At 45.6% G+C, this 19,186-nt stretch overlaps 1 pseudogene and 1 gene segment (V, D, J or C); both read left to right on the forward strand.

Annotated features, from left to right (window-relative positions):
• The window catches only part of LOC123001765 (T cell receptor gamma constant 2-like), a 33,915-nt pseudogene extending 26,043 nt beyond the window's left edge, over positions 1 to 7,872 (forward strand).
• Positions 7,873 to 18,514: 10,642 nt separating this feature from the next.
• LOC113265892 (T cell receptor gamma constant 2-like) overlaps positions 18,515 to 19,186 on the forward strand; it is a 43,229-nt gene continuing 42,557 nt past the window's right edge. Inside the window, 2 exon segments of the C gene segment in view lie at positions 18,515 to 18,629; positions 18,725 to 19,036. Coding sequence covers positions 18,542 to 18,629; positions 18,725 to 19,036 — 400 coding nt within the window.

The raw sequence follows: 19,186 nt of genomic DNA on the forward strand, positions 1-19,186 counted from the left end.
AAGGAAATATTCTATAAAATCAGAAATCAAGGAGAGGAATTCTAGTATCAGAAATGGCCATGGGATCTGTATTTGTAACTGAAAGGTCAACTTGCTAAATTTCCACTCAAACAAGTGACTATGTATTATTTACAAATATTGCATGTTTTGATTCAGGACTTTTTACTTAATAGTTGTAACCTTGGGCAAGTTATATAACCTCTAGACCCTCTTTTCCCAAGGAAACTAAGAAAATAAGCACCTCGTAACCCTTTGTGGGTGAAAAACCATGGTAAACACCGATTCTATACAACTTTCCTTCCCTTTATTATGTGCTGGGCGTTTCCAAACCACACAATGTTTGTGTTTCCATAACTATGGTTGTTTTTTTTTAAAGGTTTTATTTATTTATTTGACACACACTGGAATAGAGCACAAGTCGGCAGAGCTGCAGGCGAGACAGAGGCAGAAGCAGGCTCCCCATTAAGCAGAGAGCCTGATGTGGGGCTCTACCCCAAGACCCTGGGATCATGACCTGAGCCGAAAAGAGACGCTTCACCAACTGAGCCACCCAGGCGCCCTCCAATTATGTTTTAATTGTTATTCCATTTTCTCCAACAGATAAAAGTCCTGATGCAGACATTTCCCCCAAGCCCACAGTTTTTCTTCCTTCAATTGCTGAAATAAAAGTCCAGAAGGCTGGAACGTACCTTTGTCTTCTTGAGGATTTTTTCCCTGACATTATCAAGATAGATTGGCAAGAAAAGGATGACAAAACAATTCTGACATCACAGCAGGGAGACACCATGAAGACTAAGGGCGCATACATGAAATTCAGCTGGCTGACCGTGGCTGGAGCATCACTGGATAAAGAACACAAATGTATCGTCAAACATGAGAGTGATAGAACAAAGGTTAATCAAGAGATTCTTTTTCCTTCAATAAACAAAGGTAGGTGCATATATTTTTTTAAGATTTTATTTATTTATTTGAGAGAGAGAGGCAGCGAGAGAGGGAACACAAGCAAGGGGAGCGGGAGAGGGAGAAACAGGCTTCTTGCTGAGCAGGGAGCCCGATGCGGGGCTCGATCCCAGGACCCTGGGATCACGCCCTGAGCCGAAGGCAGACGCTTAACAACTGAGCCACCCAGGTGCCTCAAGATGGGTGCATATTACATGAATATAACCTTCCAGAACCCTTTGTTTCAAAGGGAAAACCCTACATTTTCTGTCAAGTATTAATGAAAACAAGCAAATAGAAATTTTTTTCTAATGTTGTTTAATGAAAGCATCAATGTCCTGCTATTTCTCCATGGAATTAATCTAGTATGGGCTTTGGGGGCACCTGGGTGGCTCAGTTGGTTGAACATCTGACTCCTCATTCCGCTCGGGTCATGATCTCAAGGTCTTGAGATCAAGCCCTGCGTTGAGCTCCGTGCTCAGCATTAGAGCTTGAGGTTCTCTCCCTCTGTCCTTCCCCCTGTGCTCTCTGTCTCTCAATAAGTAATAAATCTTTAAAAGAAAGTAGTACGGCCTATGGGACATACAGAGAAAAAAAAGAGACCAATTCACTTAACCTTTCTCAACTCAGTTTCATCAACCCAAATATTAATGTCACGGTGATGTTTTTTATAGTCATTTCATGGATAAAATGAAGCAATACACGTGAAAAGACCTGGCAATCTCACACTTAACAAATGCTCAGAGGGTCCACTATTGATGATCTTACTTGATCAGGAAATAAGAACAATTATAAATCTTTCAAGAATGTTCTTCTAAGCATCACAGTCCTTCTCACTTCATTACCCAGTCAACATGGGAATTCCTTGGCCATCACCAAGAAACACCCCTTCAATTCCCCTGGAGGGTGACCTTGCTTAAAACAATGGATTCTTTGCCAAGAATTTTCTTTTTTCTGCTCCTGTCTATTGTTAAAACATTTCCTTTCCTCTATTCCTTTTGAGCCCCCTCTTCTGCTAGATGGGATGCTGCGTGATTCATTCATCGATGGATTATTAACACCATTAGGTCTGTAACATTTACTGGGTTGAATTTTGGTTCTTTAACAGATTTGATGGCAGCGATGGAATCTGAAGGGGACTCCCAGGGCCATTCAGAGACAAAGCAAAACACAGACGTGGTAACTGTGAGCCCTCTGAGTTCAGGATCTTTCTCGCCTATTCCAAGCGCTGTGGGTGAGTTCTTGGTTCTAAGCTCCATTCTCTTTGTGCTCGAATCCTCATCTAATTGGCTTTGCTTTACAGGGCAGGCTGGCCTGGGCTGGCAGAGTGTTACGCCAGTGTTCAGTGGAGCTAGCGTGTTTGTCTGGAGCTCCGTTGAGCTGGTATATTTGCCCAGAATCCAGCTGAATTGGCAGAAGGGTGGGCCCACAGCCAAGTCCCTAATCTTTCAGACCAAGCTCCCCAGGTGGAAACCTCAGCAAGTTTCCAGAACTGTTGGCGGTGCCCACAGTCTTCCTGTGGCCAGAACTCGGTAACATCTCTTACCGTCCGTACACTGCTGTGCACATAAGTGTCAGTCTGCAGTGTAGATAAAGCCACTGCTAACAGAGGAACGTGGAAAAAGCCACAAAAATTGGTGGGCATGAGTCAAGCATGTAGAGGCTATAAGAGCATTTGCTATTTCAAGAACACTCCCCTGATAGTATGAGTTGGTCAGGAAATGGGTTGGATCAGCACCAGGTCACCCATCAACCTCAAGAAAACTTCTGTGCAAGGAGCTACCCTGTAAAACACGAAATCCTCAATCCCAGACACATCCCTTCTAGGTGTTCGTTTGGCTCTGAGAAGCCCAAAGTCGTACCTAATGGGATCCGTAAATTCCAAAGAGATGAGCTCACCACTTTCTGATATACTTGTTTATTTTTCTTTTTTTAATTTTTAAATTTTATTATTTTTTCTGATAAATCTGGGTTTTTTTTACCTAAGAACTATAGTCCCAGATTACAGATATGTAGCAAATATGCAAAATATTTCTTTTTGAAGGTTTTATTTTATTTATTTGAGAGAGAGAGAGAGATACGAGTTGGAGGGCAGAGGGAGAAGGAAAAGCAGACTTCCTGCTGAGCCGGGAACCTCATGCAGGACTGGATCCCAGCATCCCGGGATCAGGAGCTGAGCTGAGGCAGACACTTAACTGACTGAGCCACCCAGGCAAGCCCCAAATTGCAAAATTTTAAAAGCTTCTTTTTTGTCTTGAGGAACTGGCTTGGTAACTGTGGGGTTGGAGACCCCAAAAGTACGAAACAATTTACCATCAATGTCTAACCTATCAGGTCCCAAATCCTGGAACAACTGTTTACTCTCCAGAGGTTTCATGCCTCCTCCCTCTGGACTCTTTGAACATCTGCAACTGGACCTCATTCCACTGCCCTTAGTGTGGGTTCACAATACTCCCTTGTCATTGTGTATGTATCTTCTGCATGGGTTAAAGCCTATCCTTGATGTCCTCATATGGCAAAGACACTGTTAAAAATGGGTTTCCCCCTTGGGCCACACCTTCTGTGATCTCCAGTGACCAAGGCTCCTACTTCACTGGGCAAATCACAGGAGCCTTTAGGAAAAACTTGCAAACTTCCTGGTTTGCACCTGTATGGGTGTACAACCTTCCGCTGATCCTTTGTGTGACCTGCTAGTCTGACCAGCTAGAGTAACTCTCCAATGTCTGAAGCTCAAAGCCGTCATCACCAGCTTATGGAAACCTTCCTAGATCACAATTGAAAGGATCCTGTCGGTCACAGGTTATAGCCTGGTGATTAGGTATTTTACACACATCATCAGAGGAAGACAGCCCTAGACATCCCTGTAGATGAGGGGCCTTACCACGTGCTCCTACTGTAAAACTAAAGCCTGAAGTTTGTACACATCCCACAACTACAGGTGTCTCCATCTGACACTGGGTCCTGCCCGGACACTGGAGTTTCTGAATCAAATTGAGAGTAAGAAACGTAGCTGACATCCAAATCAACTGTTTTCACGTAAACAGGGGTTGAAGACATCATACTTTAACCAAATATGAAATCCTTTATCCCTCTTTTCTTTCCCTTTACTCTGGCAATGGCCTGAATATCTCGATGATTGCCAAAGGCAGTAACCTCTGGAATTTAGAGCAACCTTATTTCAGGCTATGAGAATGTCTAACCCTGGTCCTAAGTTTTCTCAAGGTAAAGAGGACATCTCATTGGTTGACTCCCCTAAAGTTACAGCCTGATTTAGTAGGGACTACCAAAAAGCCACCAGGATTCACTTAATCCACCAGGATTCACTCCTTCGGCTGGCCCTACTTCCCTGGTTAGGAATAAATGTAAATGAGGTATGATGAAGACTTTCTCCTTCGTTCTTGAAATCGTTGCAGAATCCCTCCTAAAGCAATGGCTGCCCAACAAAAGTCCTTAGACTCTGGCCAAAGCAGTGCTTGAAAGTCAGATAGCCCTTGATTATGACTCAGCTGAGCAAGGCTGGATCTGTGCTGTCGGCAACACCACGTGCTATACCCAGATGAACACTATCGGGGAAGCTAAAACCCAATGATATCAGATCAGGGTGCAGGACATTTGGCTTAAAAGAGTGACTCCTTCAGCAGGGTCTTTCTTGCTTGTGTGATTTCAATTTCTTTGAGTCTTCAGGACCATGGCATCAAATGGCACTCCAAACACGGGGAGTTATCCTGTTTAGAGGCATCATAACAACCTGCTTGGTGTGTTATGTTCTCTCAGAAGCTTGACATGCAAATTCAAAGCCCGTAATCTCCAAGCATATGATCTTTCTAAGACTAGAATATTGCAAAGAATGAAGAGTATGACCAACTCAAAAACTGTAAAGCTGAAGTGGTAACCTGGGAACATCACAAGGGTTAAGCGAAAGGTCAAGAACTATGAATGTCATCCAGAGGAACAACAAAAACTGTGAGAACTTCAGAGCAGTTGCTGAGAGTGGTGGTAATGCCTCAATTTTGATCCCAGCGCTCAGTTAAGCTGAGAATCTGATCAAAAGGCAGGGCTGTTAAAAAGGAAAACCACAGGCTCAAAGTGTACTCACTTAGCTTAAGGCCACAAGTCAGTAAACCAAGGCTTCATAGCTCCCCAGCTGCAGTTTCAACACCCGGAACTGGAACCTGTAACCAGTGGACATGGGAATTTGCATGTCATAACTAGGAACTTACTGACTGAACCTACTGAATTACACAGAATCAGACCAACCATTTCTGGAATTGTGGGGCACATATTAGTGATGGTTCTCCTCTCTGTCGACTAACTGTTATCTATCTATCTATCTATCTATCTATCTATCTATCTATGTATCTATCTATCTATCATCTATCTACCTATCTATCATCGGTCATCTATCATCTATCTATCCATCTATTCACAACACAGACAATGTCAAAGAAGGATATGAACAATTGAATAATACATGTTCTCATTTCTTTTAGAGCCCGCTACTAACTCCACCAAAGATTCTCTGACGGATGAAAATGGTAAGTTTTTGTCAATGTTTGCCTTATTAGTTATGCTACAGCATTTTTTCCACCTGACCAACATAACCTTTGAACTTCCCTGGCTTCAGGGAGAAGCCTCAGAATGGCTGGAGCTTGCAAAATAGACTGAGTGATATTTAAAGTCAATCCATCATTTCTCAGGAGTCATCTTCTCACAGTAAATGCTGGTTTGGGTGGGAGAGGACTATAAATTAGGGCTGCAGTGATGTGCTCTGAATTCTTTCAGCAATGGATTCCATTCACTTCTGCAGCCTTTGTTACTACTGACTGAGGACATGCTATCCTGTTGCTTCTGTATTTTTTGTCTTTGTTCTTGCTGGTAGTTAGTAACATGAACCGACACTGGGAGCTTCGTGTACAGAAGGTATTGTGCTGCGCTGAGAGGGCCTTTTGTTTAAGTCTCTTAATACTCAACTGTGAAGGATTTTATTCCCATTTTACAATGAGGGCAATGCGCTGAAATTATTTAAGTCTGCACACCACATGGTGAGATCTATGGCTTCATCCCAGACCATCTGAATCAAGCGTTCATATATTTCCTTCGTTTTTATCCTTCCTGAAATTCCAAAGCCAAAGCCCTGAGACAGGTTCACGCATGAGGAGGGGATGTGGTTTTGGGTTTCAAGTGTCACAGACTGGACTTAAACTCCACTCTTTTAATGATCAGTTGCATGAGTATGGATAAACTATTTACATTTTTTGAACCCACCAAATCAACACAGATATCACCTAATTCAGTTATAGAAGTTATAATGTGGCATATGTGGAACGTCTAGCATAGATACTCATTTAGCTGCTACATCATAAGTACTAGCTCCTGGCCCTTTCTCCCCACATATGAACAAAGGCAGTGATGAAGAGCATTGGTTCTAGCCCTGCCGATCCACCCTCCATGTTCATTATCAAGGGACTTCTAATCATCATCATCATCATCATCCAACTTTATAGTTTTGCTTAATCATGTTGATGTCTGGGTATTTATTGCATGTGGAGGTGCACAATTAAAGAGCAGTTAAGAAAGTGTTCTTAGGGGCGCCTGGGTGGCACAGCGGTTAAGCGTCTGACTTTGGCTCAGGGCGTGATCCTGGCGTTGTGGGATCGAGCCCCACATCAGGCTCCTCCGCTATGAGCCTGCTTCTTCCTCTCCCACTCCCCCTGCTGTGTTCCCTCTCTCGCTGGCTGTCTCTATCACCGTCAAATAAATAAATAAAATCTTTAAAAAAAAAAAAAAAGAAAGTGTTCTTAAATGCCGTGTTGCTGGGATCGAAACCTGGATTCTAGTACTTACTAATTGCGTGAAATCAGGCAAACGGCTTCTCTCTCTGTCCTCAGTTGATTTGTAAAATGGGAATGAAAATAATAATCTCTTAGGTTATTGAAAATTAAATAAGATTTAAGCTTTGCACACAAAGTTCTCAAAATAAGTGACATTTAGTTTGTACTTAATGGATATTGCCTCTTATTCGTACTTACAGGCATGGTGAGGATGAAGAAATGCTAAAAGCTATTTATCACCAATGCCTTTTTTCCTATTGGACTCATTAATTATAAACACAACCTTATTTTTTAATACTTCGGAAATTCTAGGTGAATTTCACAGGTGTTTGACTGGCTTGACCTGCAAACTGGGTTCTGAGTTGTCTCAGTGGTGGTGATGGTGGTGTTGGTGTTTACTATCCAGCTGTGCTGGTGTGAGAGTGTCACTTCAACCTAAGTCAGCAGAAATGTATGCTGTCACCTCTCTCCCATTAGTAAGTCCGACCCTTTCAAAACAACACATGAAACTAATAAAATGCTTCTTTTAGCCATCCTGCAGCTGCAGCTCACGAACACGTCTGCCTACTACACCTACGTCCTCCTTCTCCTCAAGAGCCTGGTCTACTCCGCCATCATGGCCGTCTGTCTGCTCGGGAGACCAGCGCTCTATGGCAATGGGAAGAGTTCCTAACACATGGTGGCACCAAGGATCCCTTATGTCCATTGGCTACTGTCCCTAAAAGTGTTGCTGAGGATCTAGTGGGACTTCTTTCTGAGATTGGGTCATTTCAGTTCACATGTGTCTTTTTCTCTTGTGTCATTATTGCAGAACGGGTTTACAAATCATTGGGCAAACAGAAACTTTCACTCTGCAGCAAGAATAAATGCTGCCATGACTCAGGGGCGGGGCCGGGGGACCATCCACAGGGGCTTCCAGCACCGCTCTCTTCTTAGTGTCCACCAGCCCCTCAGCCACCAATTCCCCATGCCTCTGCGCACAGCCAGCATGCACCTTACAGCTGCATCCCCTGGACTCTTTCACCAGATAACTGCCTGGAAGCCGCCGTCCTTGCCACCTGCAGTTTGTAGTGGTTTTCAAAATAGGCACAGTAAAAGGAATGAAAAGTCTACTTTGGCCTCTGTGTTCTTTTTTTGCTGCAATCTAACTGAGAGCCCAAGGTAAGGGACAGCATGACACCTGAGCCTTCCCATCCAGCAGTGATTGTAATAATGGTCAATTCCACATTTCTACTTCTTTCCCTGAGACAGTCGTTATGACGCCTTCTTTGGGGCACTGGCCCCAGGGGAGCCACAGCCAGTGAAGATGCCCAGGCTATTTCTCCTTCAAAGGTCAGCAGATTCAGACTCATTTGGTGTGAGACGCTCTGGTGGTGACAGTATAACCTGTCGCATGACTGGCAGGTGTGCTCAGATCTATCCCAATGTGTCATGGGCACCATGTTCCTGATCGCACAAGAACCTCATGAGAGTTGCACTGACACCAGAAAGGTAGGGTGGTGGAGGAGATAAGTGCTTGACTCTGAACCCCTAGTGCCTGGGCTTAAATTTTGGTTCCACAGTTCTCTGTGACATAATTTTCTCACTTGTCAGTTGGAGTTATAGTGACCTGTTTCCTGGAGTCGTGTGGATGAGATGAGTTAATTTTATTGCGTACACACGCGAGTCCTCAACAAAATTAGCATCTACTCTTGGCAGCTCTAAGTTAGAAATAATAGAAGCACACACACACGTGCACACACCAACAGGTAGGACACTCATTAATATGTGTGTGTGTGTTTCTACATACATGGATGTAAAAATATACAGCGTCTGGTAAGTCGGTGAAAAAAGTAGTGATTGTTTATCTTTCTATTTCTGCTAATGAATGGATTTAACATTATAACTTTGATATGTTAGAATTCAAACAATGTCTCATTTAACATTGGGAAGGATTTTTTGTTTATTTACAATCAGGTTCAGGTCCTGAGAAACTGGTGCTTTTGGACACCAAGTAGAGGTTCCCACGTGGAAACAACATAAGACGTAGCAGATAAAGTATAAGGGAATTTAATTTTGAATTACTCCTGGATTCTCAAAAATTTGTTCACACCTCTAAGGACAAATGCCCGGGCCTCTACTTACATATCGGAAGTGTTTCTGCGTGTGGAAAGCACGGAGGCCAAAAAGAGAAACTCAAATAATGGAAATCTGTGTGGACTGATGTCACTGCCGGGGCTTCTGGGCAGTATGTCCTGTGGCTTCCAACTCCTTAGTACCTTCCTTCCCAACCCAACCTGGGCTGCGCTGGACTGGGGGGTGCACAGAGGGGGAGGGTGGCGGTGCAGGAGACAGTGTGGGAGGCAGGAGGGCGCTGGTGTGGTGATGGTGTTTATTTCTCAGGCTTTTTTTTTTTTTTCGGTCTATGTACTCCTTCAAATGTGGTTGATTCGTAGAAAATGCTTGAAATCAAACTGGCCCCTGCAGGTTGGGGCTGTGCAAGATATGTTTTGGGTGTTGAAAGATAAAATAAGGACAGTTAAACCACAGCCAACTAGCTCATCTCCAAAAGGCCACAGCTAACGGGAAGAACAGTTCCATCTGCACACGCACGCTGCTGCTGGCAAACATCCTGTCAGCTGTGGGTGAGGGTCCCTCTGTTTTATCCCAAGTTCATTCCACTAGCTGCTACGTGAGTTGGGAATCGTATGACCAGGACTGTGGAGACGCCGCACCCTCAGGCCACTCCGATGACACTGTTCTGAAGGAAACAGCACGCAGACTTGAACACTAGGTGATCCCCGACATTCCACCCGGATCTGCGCTTTTCCACGGCAGGTGATTTACTGAGGTTTATACTTTTGGTTTCATTCTGTCAGTGTAGGCAGGTGACATGAGACCCGCGCCCGTGAAGCTACCAGCACAGGTAGACCGTAGACGGCACACAGCAGGTGCTTCTTTCCTCACACGAACACAGACATACTGAAGCCCAGAGTTCAACTGTGTTTGAATGTCATAGACTGAGTCATCTCAGTCACTCTAAAGGGACAAATGACTGCAGAGTCCAGCTGTGCAAGGCTCAATAGAAGGCATGCACATCAGAGAAGTGTGCTGGGGGTGGAGCAGGGGAGGGCTGATCAGCAATGTGAGCACGAAGAGCAAGTGTCCCCGCCCCCACCCCATCCAAGCACAGAACAGAGAGGGGGCCCAGTCCCGGGACCCATGCTGTCCAGTCCTTGGGGAAACAAAACTCTATTGAGGAGATCACTACTTTAGGTTTTAATAGTCTGACTTCCCAGGACATTCTCACCCTAGGCTTCACACCCATTGGTCTGTGCTTGAGAATCAACTTCTGGCTGAGCCTTGGCTTCCGTGAGCATGCGCCCCATGCTACAGGCTCAGCCCAGCGTGTGTGCGAGAGAGCTGTTCCTCAGGGTCAATTATAAATTCACCTCTTGCTTAGACATCATCAGCGGACCTGGTGTGTATGCAATTCCACCCCGACACAGGATATTCTAACTGTGACCACACCACTGAGTTCTGTAGATTTGGGTCCAAAAGACTGAATCTGCAGACCCTCTTTGCCCCTTTCTCCACCTTAAGAAACTCTTTCCGGTGAAGCCTCAGCCTCCCACAGCCCTTCTGGTGTCCCTTGTGTCATTTGGTCCGTTCTCAGAACAGCGCAGACGGAGCTGATCTGACCTGCACAAGTGCACACATTTGTGTTGTTACATTCAGTAATTTTTTTCTTCAGGAAATAGCTCTGTCAAAATAATACTTGTTTTCCATCATGCACATTTCTCTCTAAAATCAGAAAAAGCCTAAAGGTCTGAGAGTAGAAGAAAAGTTAAATAATTATTATATATCCATGAAATATTTTGCATCCACTAAAAATTACATTTATGGAGTATACAACACCTCAGTAAATACTCATGCTATCAAGCAAAAGCAAACATGTAATGAAAACCTGTATATCCCATAGGACTGTATTTAAAAAAATAAAAACCTGAATATATATTTGCAAATCAGAAAGACAAGAAGAAAATAACCAGGTGATTTCAGTCATTTCTGGATCTTCCAAAATTTCTACAGCAAAATGACTTTGTTACTTTTACATTAGAATTTAAAACAGGGTATGAATAATATTGGCCATATGATGCAATTATGTGAACATACAAACACAAACTGAGCAAGAGACCAAGGAAACTGTCCACAGTGATGTGGCCGCAGAGATTGAAGGACAGTTTCTGTGATTATAGTTCTATGCACATTTTTACAAAAAGCATGTGTTATTCTCACAATCAGGGAAGGAACATAAAAAAGAGGAGCCACAGGTAGACCAAGGTAGCAGGTGAGGGACAGAATCTACTTGCACACAGAGGAAGCTGCCTGCCTCGCAGGTGCTTTAATCTTGTCAGATAATACACCTCAAATAGGACATTTTTTTCTCCTGAGCCTGTCCGTCTGCATTATAGCCAAGAACCTATCTGGTACAGGAGAATGAATAGCAGAGAATCTTAAGAAAAGGTGCGTCCCACACCTTAGTCTCGTATATTTCACACAGTTCAGGTGAAGTCTGGTGACATAAATAGGTAAAGGTATTGCTGTTGGAAGACTTCACTTCCAGCCTATGAAACTGTGTAGAGACACTGGCCAGATTAAACGCCTTCTCACTTGAAATTGAATCTGAGGAAGAAGGTCATACCATGTCTACCTGTTTCTGCGCTTATGGTCCACCTGTCCAGCTAATAGCATTTGAGCTTGCAAGGAGCTGACATGTCTTGGAATTATTTGGGAGTCCTAAATAAAGCCAAACATTTGATTAAAACATAATAATATGTATAGTTTGCTTAATTTAAAACTGTATGTCATCAAGACCCTCTCTCTATGGCCAACAAATCGTCCCATGGATGCCAAAAATAAAACTGGACTAGATCAACAAAACTAGCCATTTCAGTAATGGGAAATGTCCAAATTCGCACAATAGTCTGATAATTTTTTATGTTTGAAAACCGGCAGAATCCAGGGAACAGCAGCTATGCCCTTGCCTACAGTTGCTCCCATTCTTCCTCCAGGTCCCACACCAACCATAGTGAGCATAGAGTTTCCTCCAAAATAGGACAGGCCGTGAGGACTGGCATCAAAGTTACGCAGTGTAAGGAGCTGCGTTAATTTGGGGTGGGTAGTGATGTGGAGGTGAGCTGACAAGCCGTGTGGTGTGCAAGCAGGAAGGCCAGGGGCTCTGCTGGTCTGCGGTTGTGGTCATGACTGCAGCAAGCATGTGCTTGGCTGAAGCTATGTGCACGCTTAGCAGAGACTCAATAGAGCCCAAGCCAGCCAAACACTGCTGGTTGACCTTGAAGTGACTGGTGTATGCAGAGGAACCATGAAAAGACTCAGAAAGTATAAGCTGGGAGACATACCCTTTAGCACGCACAGTCTATGTGCTAATTGCCTGAAACATGAACGTGCTCCCCAATACCGACAACAAAACCATTTGGCAGAGGCGAAGTCTTAACCAAGTTGCTGGGACAGAGCCCTGAGTAATCGAAGTGACCATGAAGCTATTAGACACAGAGTGATTTCCAGGAAGCTAGGCTGAAAAAGAAAAGAACTGAAAAAGAAAACAGGACAGTCATGAGCAGCACATACTGCAGGGGACAGAATATCACAGATTAAGTCCAAGCAACTTTCTCAGCAATGAAAGCAACTTTTCGGGGGAAAAGTCACAATCTAGAGTTGCTACAAAATATATTTTCTACAAAATATTTTTCCATTAAAAATAATAAGGCAGGCAGAGAATCACAAAAGTGTGACTATTGTTAGGGGGGAAAAAAAACCCTACAACTCGATATAAACTGTCCCTGAGGTGTGCAGATACTCTTTTCAGCAGACAAATACTTTGAAGTGGCTATAACAAATTTGTTCAAAAAACACATATTTAAAATACTAAAGAAAATATGACAACAAAAGTCAACAAATACACATTGTATTGAAGTATACCAAAGTTACAAAACAGAACATATATTTAAAGGTAATAAAATCTAGATTAGAAAAGTTTTAACCGGAAGTGAACTATTCACTAGAGCGCTTCAAGAGGACAGTCCCGTTGGCAGAAGAAACAATCTCAATACAGGGAAACTTCCTCAATCTGATAAAGGGCATCTGTGAAAAGCCACAGCCGACATCATACTGAATGTTGAAAGACTGAATGCTTTTCCCCAACGACCAGGAACAAGACAGTGATGTCTGCTCCCGACGCTTCTAATTAACATGGTAATACAGGTCCTAGACAGTGGAACTAGAAAAAATATAAAGACCTCTAGCAGATTGAAAAGGAAAAGTAAAAATATCCTCATCCACAGATGACATGATCCTGTCTGTAGATGATTCCGTGGAATCCACCTGCCCACAAAACCAAAAGCAGAACTCACAGACAAGGTCAGCATCGTCACAAGATACACATTCAATGTACGAAATATCAGTTGGGTTTCTATACACTTATATGAACAACTTGAAAATGAAATTTAGGAAACAATTACATTTACGATAGAACCAGAAGAATAAAACATATAGGAATAAGTTTAACACTAGAAGAGCAAATCTTGTATGTTGAAAATTATAAAACATTGCAGAGAAAAATTAAAGACTGTCTCAATAAATGCAGAGAGCGCCCACGTTCATGGATTAGTAGACACAATATTGCCATGATGACAATTCTTACCAAATTCATTGAACATTCAACGCAGCGGGCTTTCTGGACACAACAAGCTTGCACTAAAATTAACATGAAAACCCAAAAGACCTAGAATAGATGTAATAATTTTGAAAGAAAACAAAGTTGGAGGACTGGTAATGGTCACCCTGCAGAAGCAGTGGGGGAGGGGCATACCCACAATTTTATTCGGATGATGAGACTGATGATGCCGCACCACAGAGGGTGTGGAAAGCTTTATCACTGACACAGGAGGTCCTGGGGGCTGCAGGCGGGCCCTCCAAGCAGAGGCTTACAGCACGTATGGCAGCCACGGGGGGTCGCTGATTCTCAGAGCTGCCATCCAAGCTCAGCCCGACTGGTTTCCATCTCTGTCCCTGAGGAGCAGGGCTGTTCAGACACACACAGTGCTGAGTGTCCTAGGACTGCGATCCCAGGGACACAGAGGTTCAGGCTGTTTCTGCGGTTGGAATGTCCTTTCCCCCCGGGGCTCACACTGGCTTCTAGGGAAGCCTGGCCTGACAGCTCGAGAGAGGAGCCACGTTCTCTCCCCATCCTGTCCTCCACCTGCTCTGGATGTCTGCTGGGCCCACTGAAGGATGGAGCCCGAGACCCACATCACCTCCCCTGAGTGCGGCTCCGTTCCAATCAGGACTTCCAGGGTCTTCCTTCAGCTCGGTCCCTAGCTGCTCTCAGGAGCCTAACTTGGGGACACACTTACTGGTTCCTCTTCTGCCTCTTGAGGTGACACTTTGAAATCCAGGAACCATGTCTCAGTCCAGACAAGGAGGAATGAGATGATGGGGAGCTCGCAGCCGAAAGCCCCTGAGAGAAAAGCTGGAAGGACAGACGTGACCAGGAGAGGGAAATGCAGTTTCCAGGAGCTCACACTGGAAAACGAGCCTTCGCCATTATAGACGGTGATGGTACAGGACACGGGGGAGGCTGGACCCGTGACAGGATCACTTTGGGAGTAAAAGGCACTGGTCACTGCTGTCGTCAGCTGACAGACACATAATCCAGCAGCATTTGAATTACATATTGTACGTTGGGAGGGCACCTGCTCCCAAAAGACACCCGTCTGAGCCAGAAGCTCCTACTGCCTGGAAGCTCTGCCAGGCCAGCTCCTGCCCACGTCACTCTGTCTCCAGCCCCTGAACGTGCACGGGGCCAGCGTGGGCTTCTCCGTGGTGCCCGATCCCCCCTGGCTGCTGCTGTTCTCCCTCCTCCCAGGGTCTAGCAGGCTAGTGTGTTAGGAAACTAAGTTTTGTCCCCACAAGGTGCAACAGACTAAGGCACTGTCCCCACACAGGGACCCCTGAAATGCAGAGGCGGGGCTCCCCCTAGTGGTTGGGGAGCCCAGAGATCATCCCACAGGACCTAGGCCTTGTCCCTCACCCCCAACTAGGATTCCCAGCAACATGACACCTGTCCAGAGTGATGCCAACAGTAGCCTGACTGACAGCATGGGGGTCAGGGGACATTGGGTGTGAAGCTCTGTAAGTATTAACACAGCTGCAGAGTCAGCATTTGTTAGCAGATCACAGCGGGCGCGGACACGCGCGCGCACACACACACACACACACACACACACACACACCCATAGTCAGAGTGAGCTTCCTGGAAGAGGAGGCATTTTATGTTTGATACTCATTAAGATAACAGGTGACACTAGTGCAATGTAGTCCTAACATCCATGTATCACTAAAAATCTGACAATGTTCATAATCAGCAATTTCTTCTCTACCAGCCACATTTTTTGTCAATATTTTTCGGATGTTTTACATTTACAGGCATATAACATTAATAGATCATATGGAATAGAAAAGTCCAATCACAGGCCCAATATCTATGCGAGAATATTCTTAATATCTTTCATTGGATTACTTTTTCTGTCCGTAACTCTGTACTCAGCGTAAGCTCATCAGGAAGGAACATCACTAGCGTTCTCCACCCGTTCCCTTCTCTGCCAGCACCCCCTCGGGTTTTTACTGAATTTCGTGTAAAATCCATACAACTCCCTTCTTCGTTTCCCCAGTAACTGATAAAGTCTCTACCGAGCTGTTCCGTGTTCTGAGTCGGCTGCAGGGATCGTCTGTACACGTGCAAGGAGCAAATAAAGGACAGACTGAGGGATGATGGGTTCACAGAAGTCCACACACGCTGATGCAGGATCGGCCCGGACTCCAATCTCAACCTGAATATCACGAGGAATGGAGAATGCTTCCATGGGGCGGGAGAGGGGCACGTTTCCTAAACAGGACTCCATAGTACGCAAAGTATGTTGTCCACAAGACTTTGACAATATTGAGAATCTCTAGTTAATGAAAGTGCTTTAGACAAAGTTCAGATAATAGATTAGCTGAGGATGTTTGTAACAGCTAAAACTCAGAAAGGATATGTATCTAAGAGACTAAATTCATTCAAGTCACTAATTAGAAATAATTAGTATAATCTCAATTTTACTAATTTAACGTTAATGTCATCATTTACTAATGTTAACGTTGTCATCATTTCTTTATTTGTATTCATATATAATATTAATCAATACTGTTAACAGTAAATTATAATAGTAAAGAATAATAACTAACAGACTTTATCAGCCGGGCCCGCTCCTTACTGTTCTGCACATGGTACGTTAGTTCATCTTCATGAGCCTGTGCGGCAGCTGCGGGTTTTCCTGTCTGCAGACGAGGAGCTGAGAAACAGCGGCGGGAGCGCTGACTCCGGGGCTCCCAGGCAGGACATGGGGAGCCCAGCCACAGTGCGGGGGGCCTGGCTCTGCGGTGCGCTCCAGCCTCTGCGAGCCGGCCTCCCATCGCGGCACCTGCAGCCCACGGAGAAGCTGGTCTCTGAGGGAGACCCTCCGTGGACACCAGGGTTACACAGAGACCCTCGGCTTCCTCCTCATCACCCAGGACCCCATACCCTCCTCGAACAACGTGATCCCGCGTGGGAGCCGTCAGGCTGGTAAACATGTCGCTGTTGGATAACACAGCACGGGCCGTGTTTATGGAGAACGCGTGTGTGTGTTTCCCAGGACCCGCACCCCTGGGATGAGATTCCCGGGAGCTGCTTGCTGCCCGCGTGCAGAGCCCTGAGCTGTGGGCGACAGTCTTGCTGGTGACAGCCATCCTGGGAGCCGGACGAGTGTCTGTCACTGTCGGTGAATGAATTCATGCGGTGGCTGCAGCCAGTGGCTCCAGGACCAGCACCGAGGAGCAGTGGACAGAGGGGGACAGACTGATGGACAGACACGGATTGATGGGAATGGTGTGCCATTTATATAAATGTAAATACGCACTATTCACAAGCAAATCTCTGTAGTTTTCACGGGTACATAGGACACCAAGCTATCATTCAATTCTCTCATTTGAAGCTGGGGCAATGGGGGCCTTGCAAGGACGAACCACTGACCTAAAACTACCAAGCACACTGAGTACACAATTGGAAAAACAAGTTTCCTGCCTAGTATTTCTGGGTCCTTCTACTCACTAAGCTGATCTTTGCTGTAATAGACTCACTGGGGAGCAATAGAGGACAATCAGGTGCATGAGATACCTGCAATGGCCAGCAGGGGGAGCAAGAAGTCAGTGTAAGGAAGAAGCAAAACAGTTTTTCAGCAGGAAGCTCATTATTGAAATCAAGATCACAATCTGCCTTCAAAGCAACAGCTCAATGAGGACAACATTAATTCCTGAGTCACATTCCAGCAGGTTATATAGGCCACAGTGATCAAGAGCCTGACTGATTTGATGTTCTTGGTGTGCTCTGTCTTAGCTGGGCAATCTCAAGTAAGTGACTCAACCTCCCAAGGCCTCTGTGTCATCTGCAGAATGGGATGGATATCACCTTCTTCGTGTTTGCAGGGAAGGAATCAGTATGTACCATGTTTGGCATTCAATTAAGTGTATTTATTATTATTTAATGGATAGTTTCTGTTATAACCTTTAAAAATTTAGTCTCTCACAAAAGGCAAGCAACTATTAATTCAAAAGAGCTAGAAGAATCTCTATTACATTCTGAGGTCCAGCACTGTTACCTGAATGACGCTCTTCAAAACAGCTTATGCTCTTTGCTCCCTGGCATGTGAGAGATTCTTGAGTTCTGCAACCTCGCTGAATGTTTCCTCACGGCCCCTTACTCTTCAGAGCTTAAAAGAAATTCTTTCTCTGTCTACACACACACACACACACACATTTGATTTCCCATGAATGTAATATTCCTTGTAATTCTACACTATGAGGACCCCAGGAGTCATCTATGCAACCAGTCCAGTTTTAAGATGAAACACCAATGCCCAGCATTTCCTGAGCTTGTTCTGTGCATCCGGGACAGGACACATGCTTTGCTCACACTCCCTGCTTACTCCGCATGCAACCTAATGAGCTCGCTCTGACATGTGAGGACAAGGAGGAGAACAAGCTTGTCCAATACGACACAGCTATCATGCACTTTAGGGCATTTCCATCTTCCGAGGAGACAGCAGGGAGAAATGAGAAATGCTGCAATGCTAGCTCAGGGGGCTGCTGCCTTTCCAGCAGGATCTCTGCTCTGTGCTGTCCCTGCGTTCGAGCAGCCTGCACACCCGGTGCTCTGTCAGTACCGAGTGGCCCTTTGAGGCTTGAGATTTGTCTCCAGGCAGACCTGGATAATATCCACACCTAATTCACAGTAGGTATTCAGCCTTGGAAGGGTTACTTAAAATATGAGCCAGGCTTTCCCCATTTCTAAATTGAGGGTATTAGCATTCATCCCACAGGGTGATTTTCAGGATGTGATCAAACAACGGGCAGAAACCAGTTACTGCAGTGCTCAGTGCAGTGGATCTCCAATCAGGGATTGCTGTTATCGCTGGTGCTCTCGTTGCACTAACATTCTTCAGTGTTTCTAGCATCTTGACCATTGATGGTCCCTCACCAGCCTCTTGTGGTCAGACCTGTCCCAGCCCTCTGGCTCCTCCCTCCCTCCCGCCTCTCTCTCACCAGTACCTACAGGGGCCTTGGGGAAGCAGAGGTTCAGATCTTAATCTGCCCTCTGCCACCAGCCAGCCAGTCTCCTCCCAGCAGGTGCAGTCATGGGGTCACCCTGGGCTTCTTTCCACCAGGTGGGAAGCAGAAGCATGCTGGGTCCCCTTGCCATCCTGTGTGCCCTCCTGTTTCCTGGTAAGTCCCGACTTGTTCCCCCGTGCAGGGTACAGGGGAGGTCCTGAGTCCTCCTGCCATCCTTATCTCACCACTCTCTCCCTCTTCCCCTTCAGGCAGTGGATCAGGGCTCAAGCTGGAGCAGCTAGATGTGGTCGTGGAGCGCTTGGGCAGCACGGCCAGCCTGCCATGCAAAGTCGACACCTCGGTCAACTACATCCACTGGTACCGCCACCAGGAGGGTAGTGCCCCACAGAGGCTCCTCTACCTCGACATGTCTGGGTCGTATGTAAGGAGGGATTCAGTCCTGAAAGCGGACAAAGTCAACGTCAAGAAGGGCAAGCAAAGCAACAGCTGTAACCTGTTGGTGCTGAAGCTGGAGAAGGACGACGAGGGCGTGTACTACTGCGCTGCCTGGGAAACGCACAGCCCTGCGCTGGGACCAGCTCCCTGAGCAAAAAGGTCTCTGTCTCCCAGGACACTCCGTGCCTGGCACCGTCCACTGGTTCTGGGTCCCTGGGGTTGCCCTGGGGTCAGCCCTCAGTACCCTGGACTCTCGCTAACGGCTCAGGAGCCCC

This window comes from Ursus arctos, unplaced genomic scaffold, assembly GCF_023065955.2.
Source record: "Ursus arctos isolate Adak ecotype North America unplaced genomic scaffold, UrsArc2.0 scaffold_3, whole genome shotgun sequence".
Taxonomy (NCBI): domain Eukaryota; kingdom Metazoa; phylum Chordata; class Mammalia; order Carnivora; family Ursidae; genus Ursus; species Ursus arctos.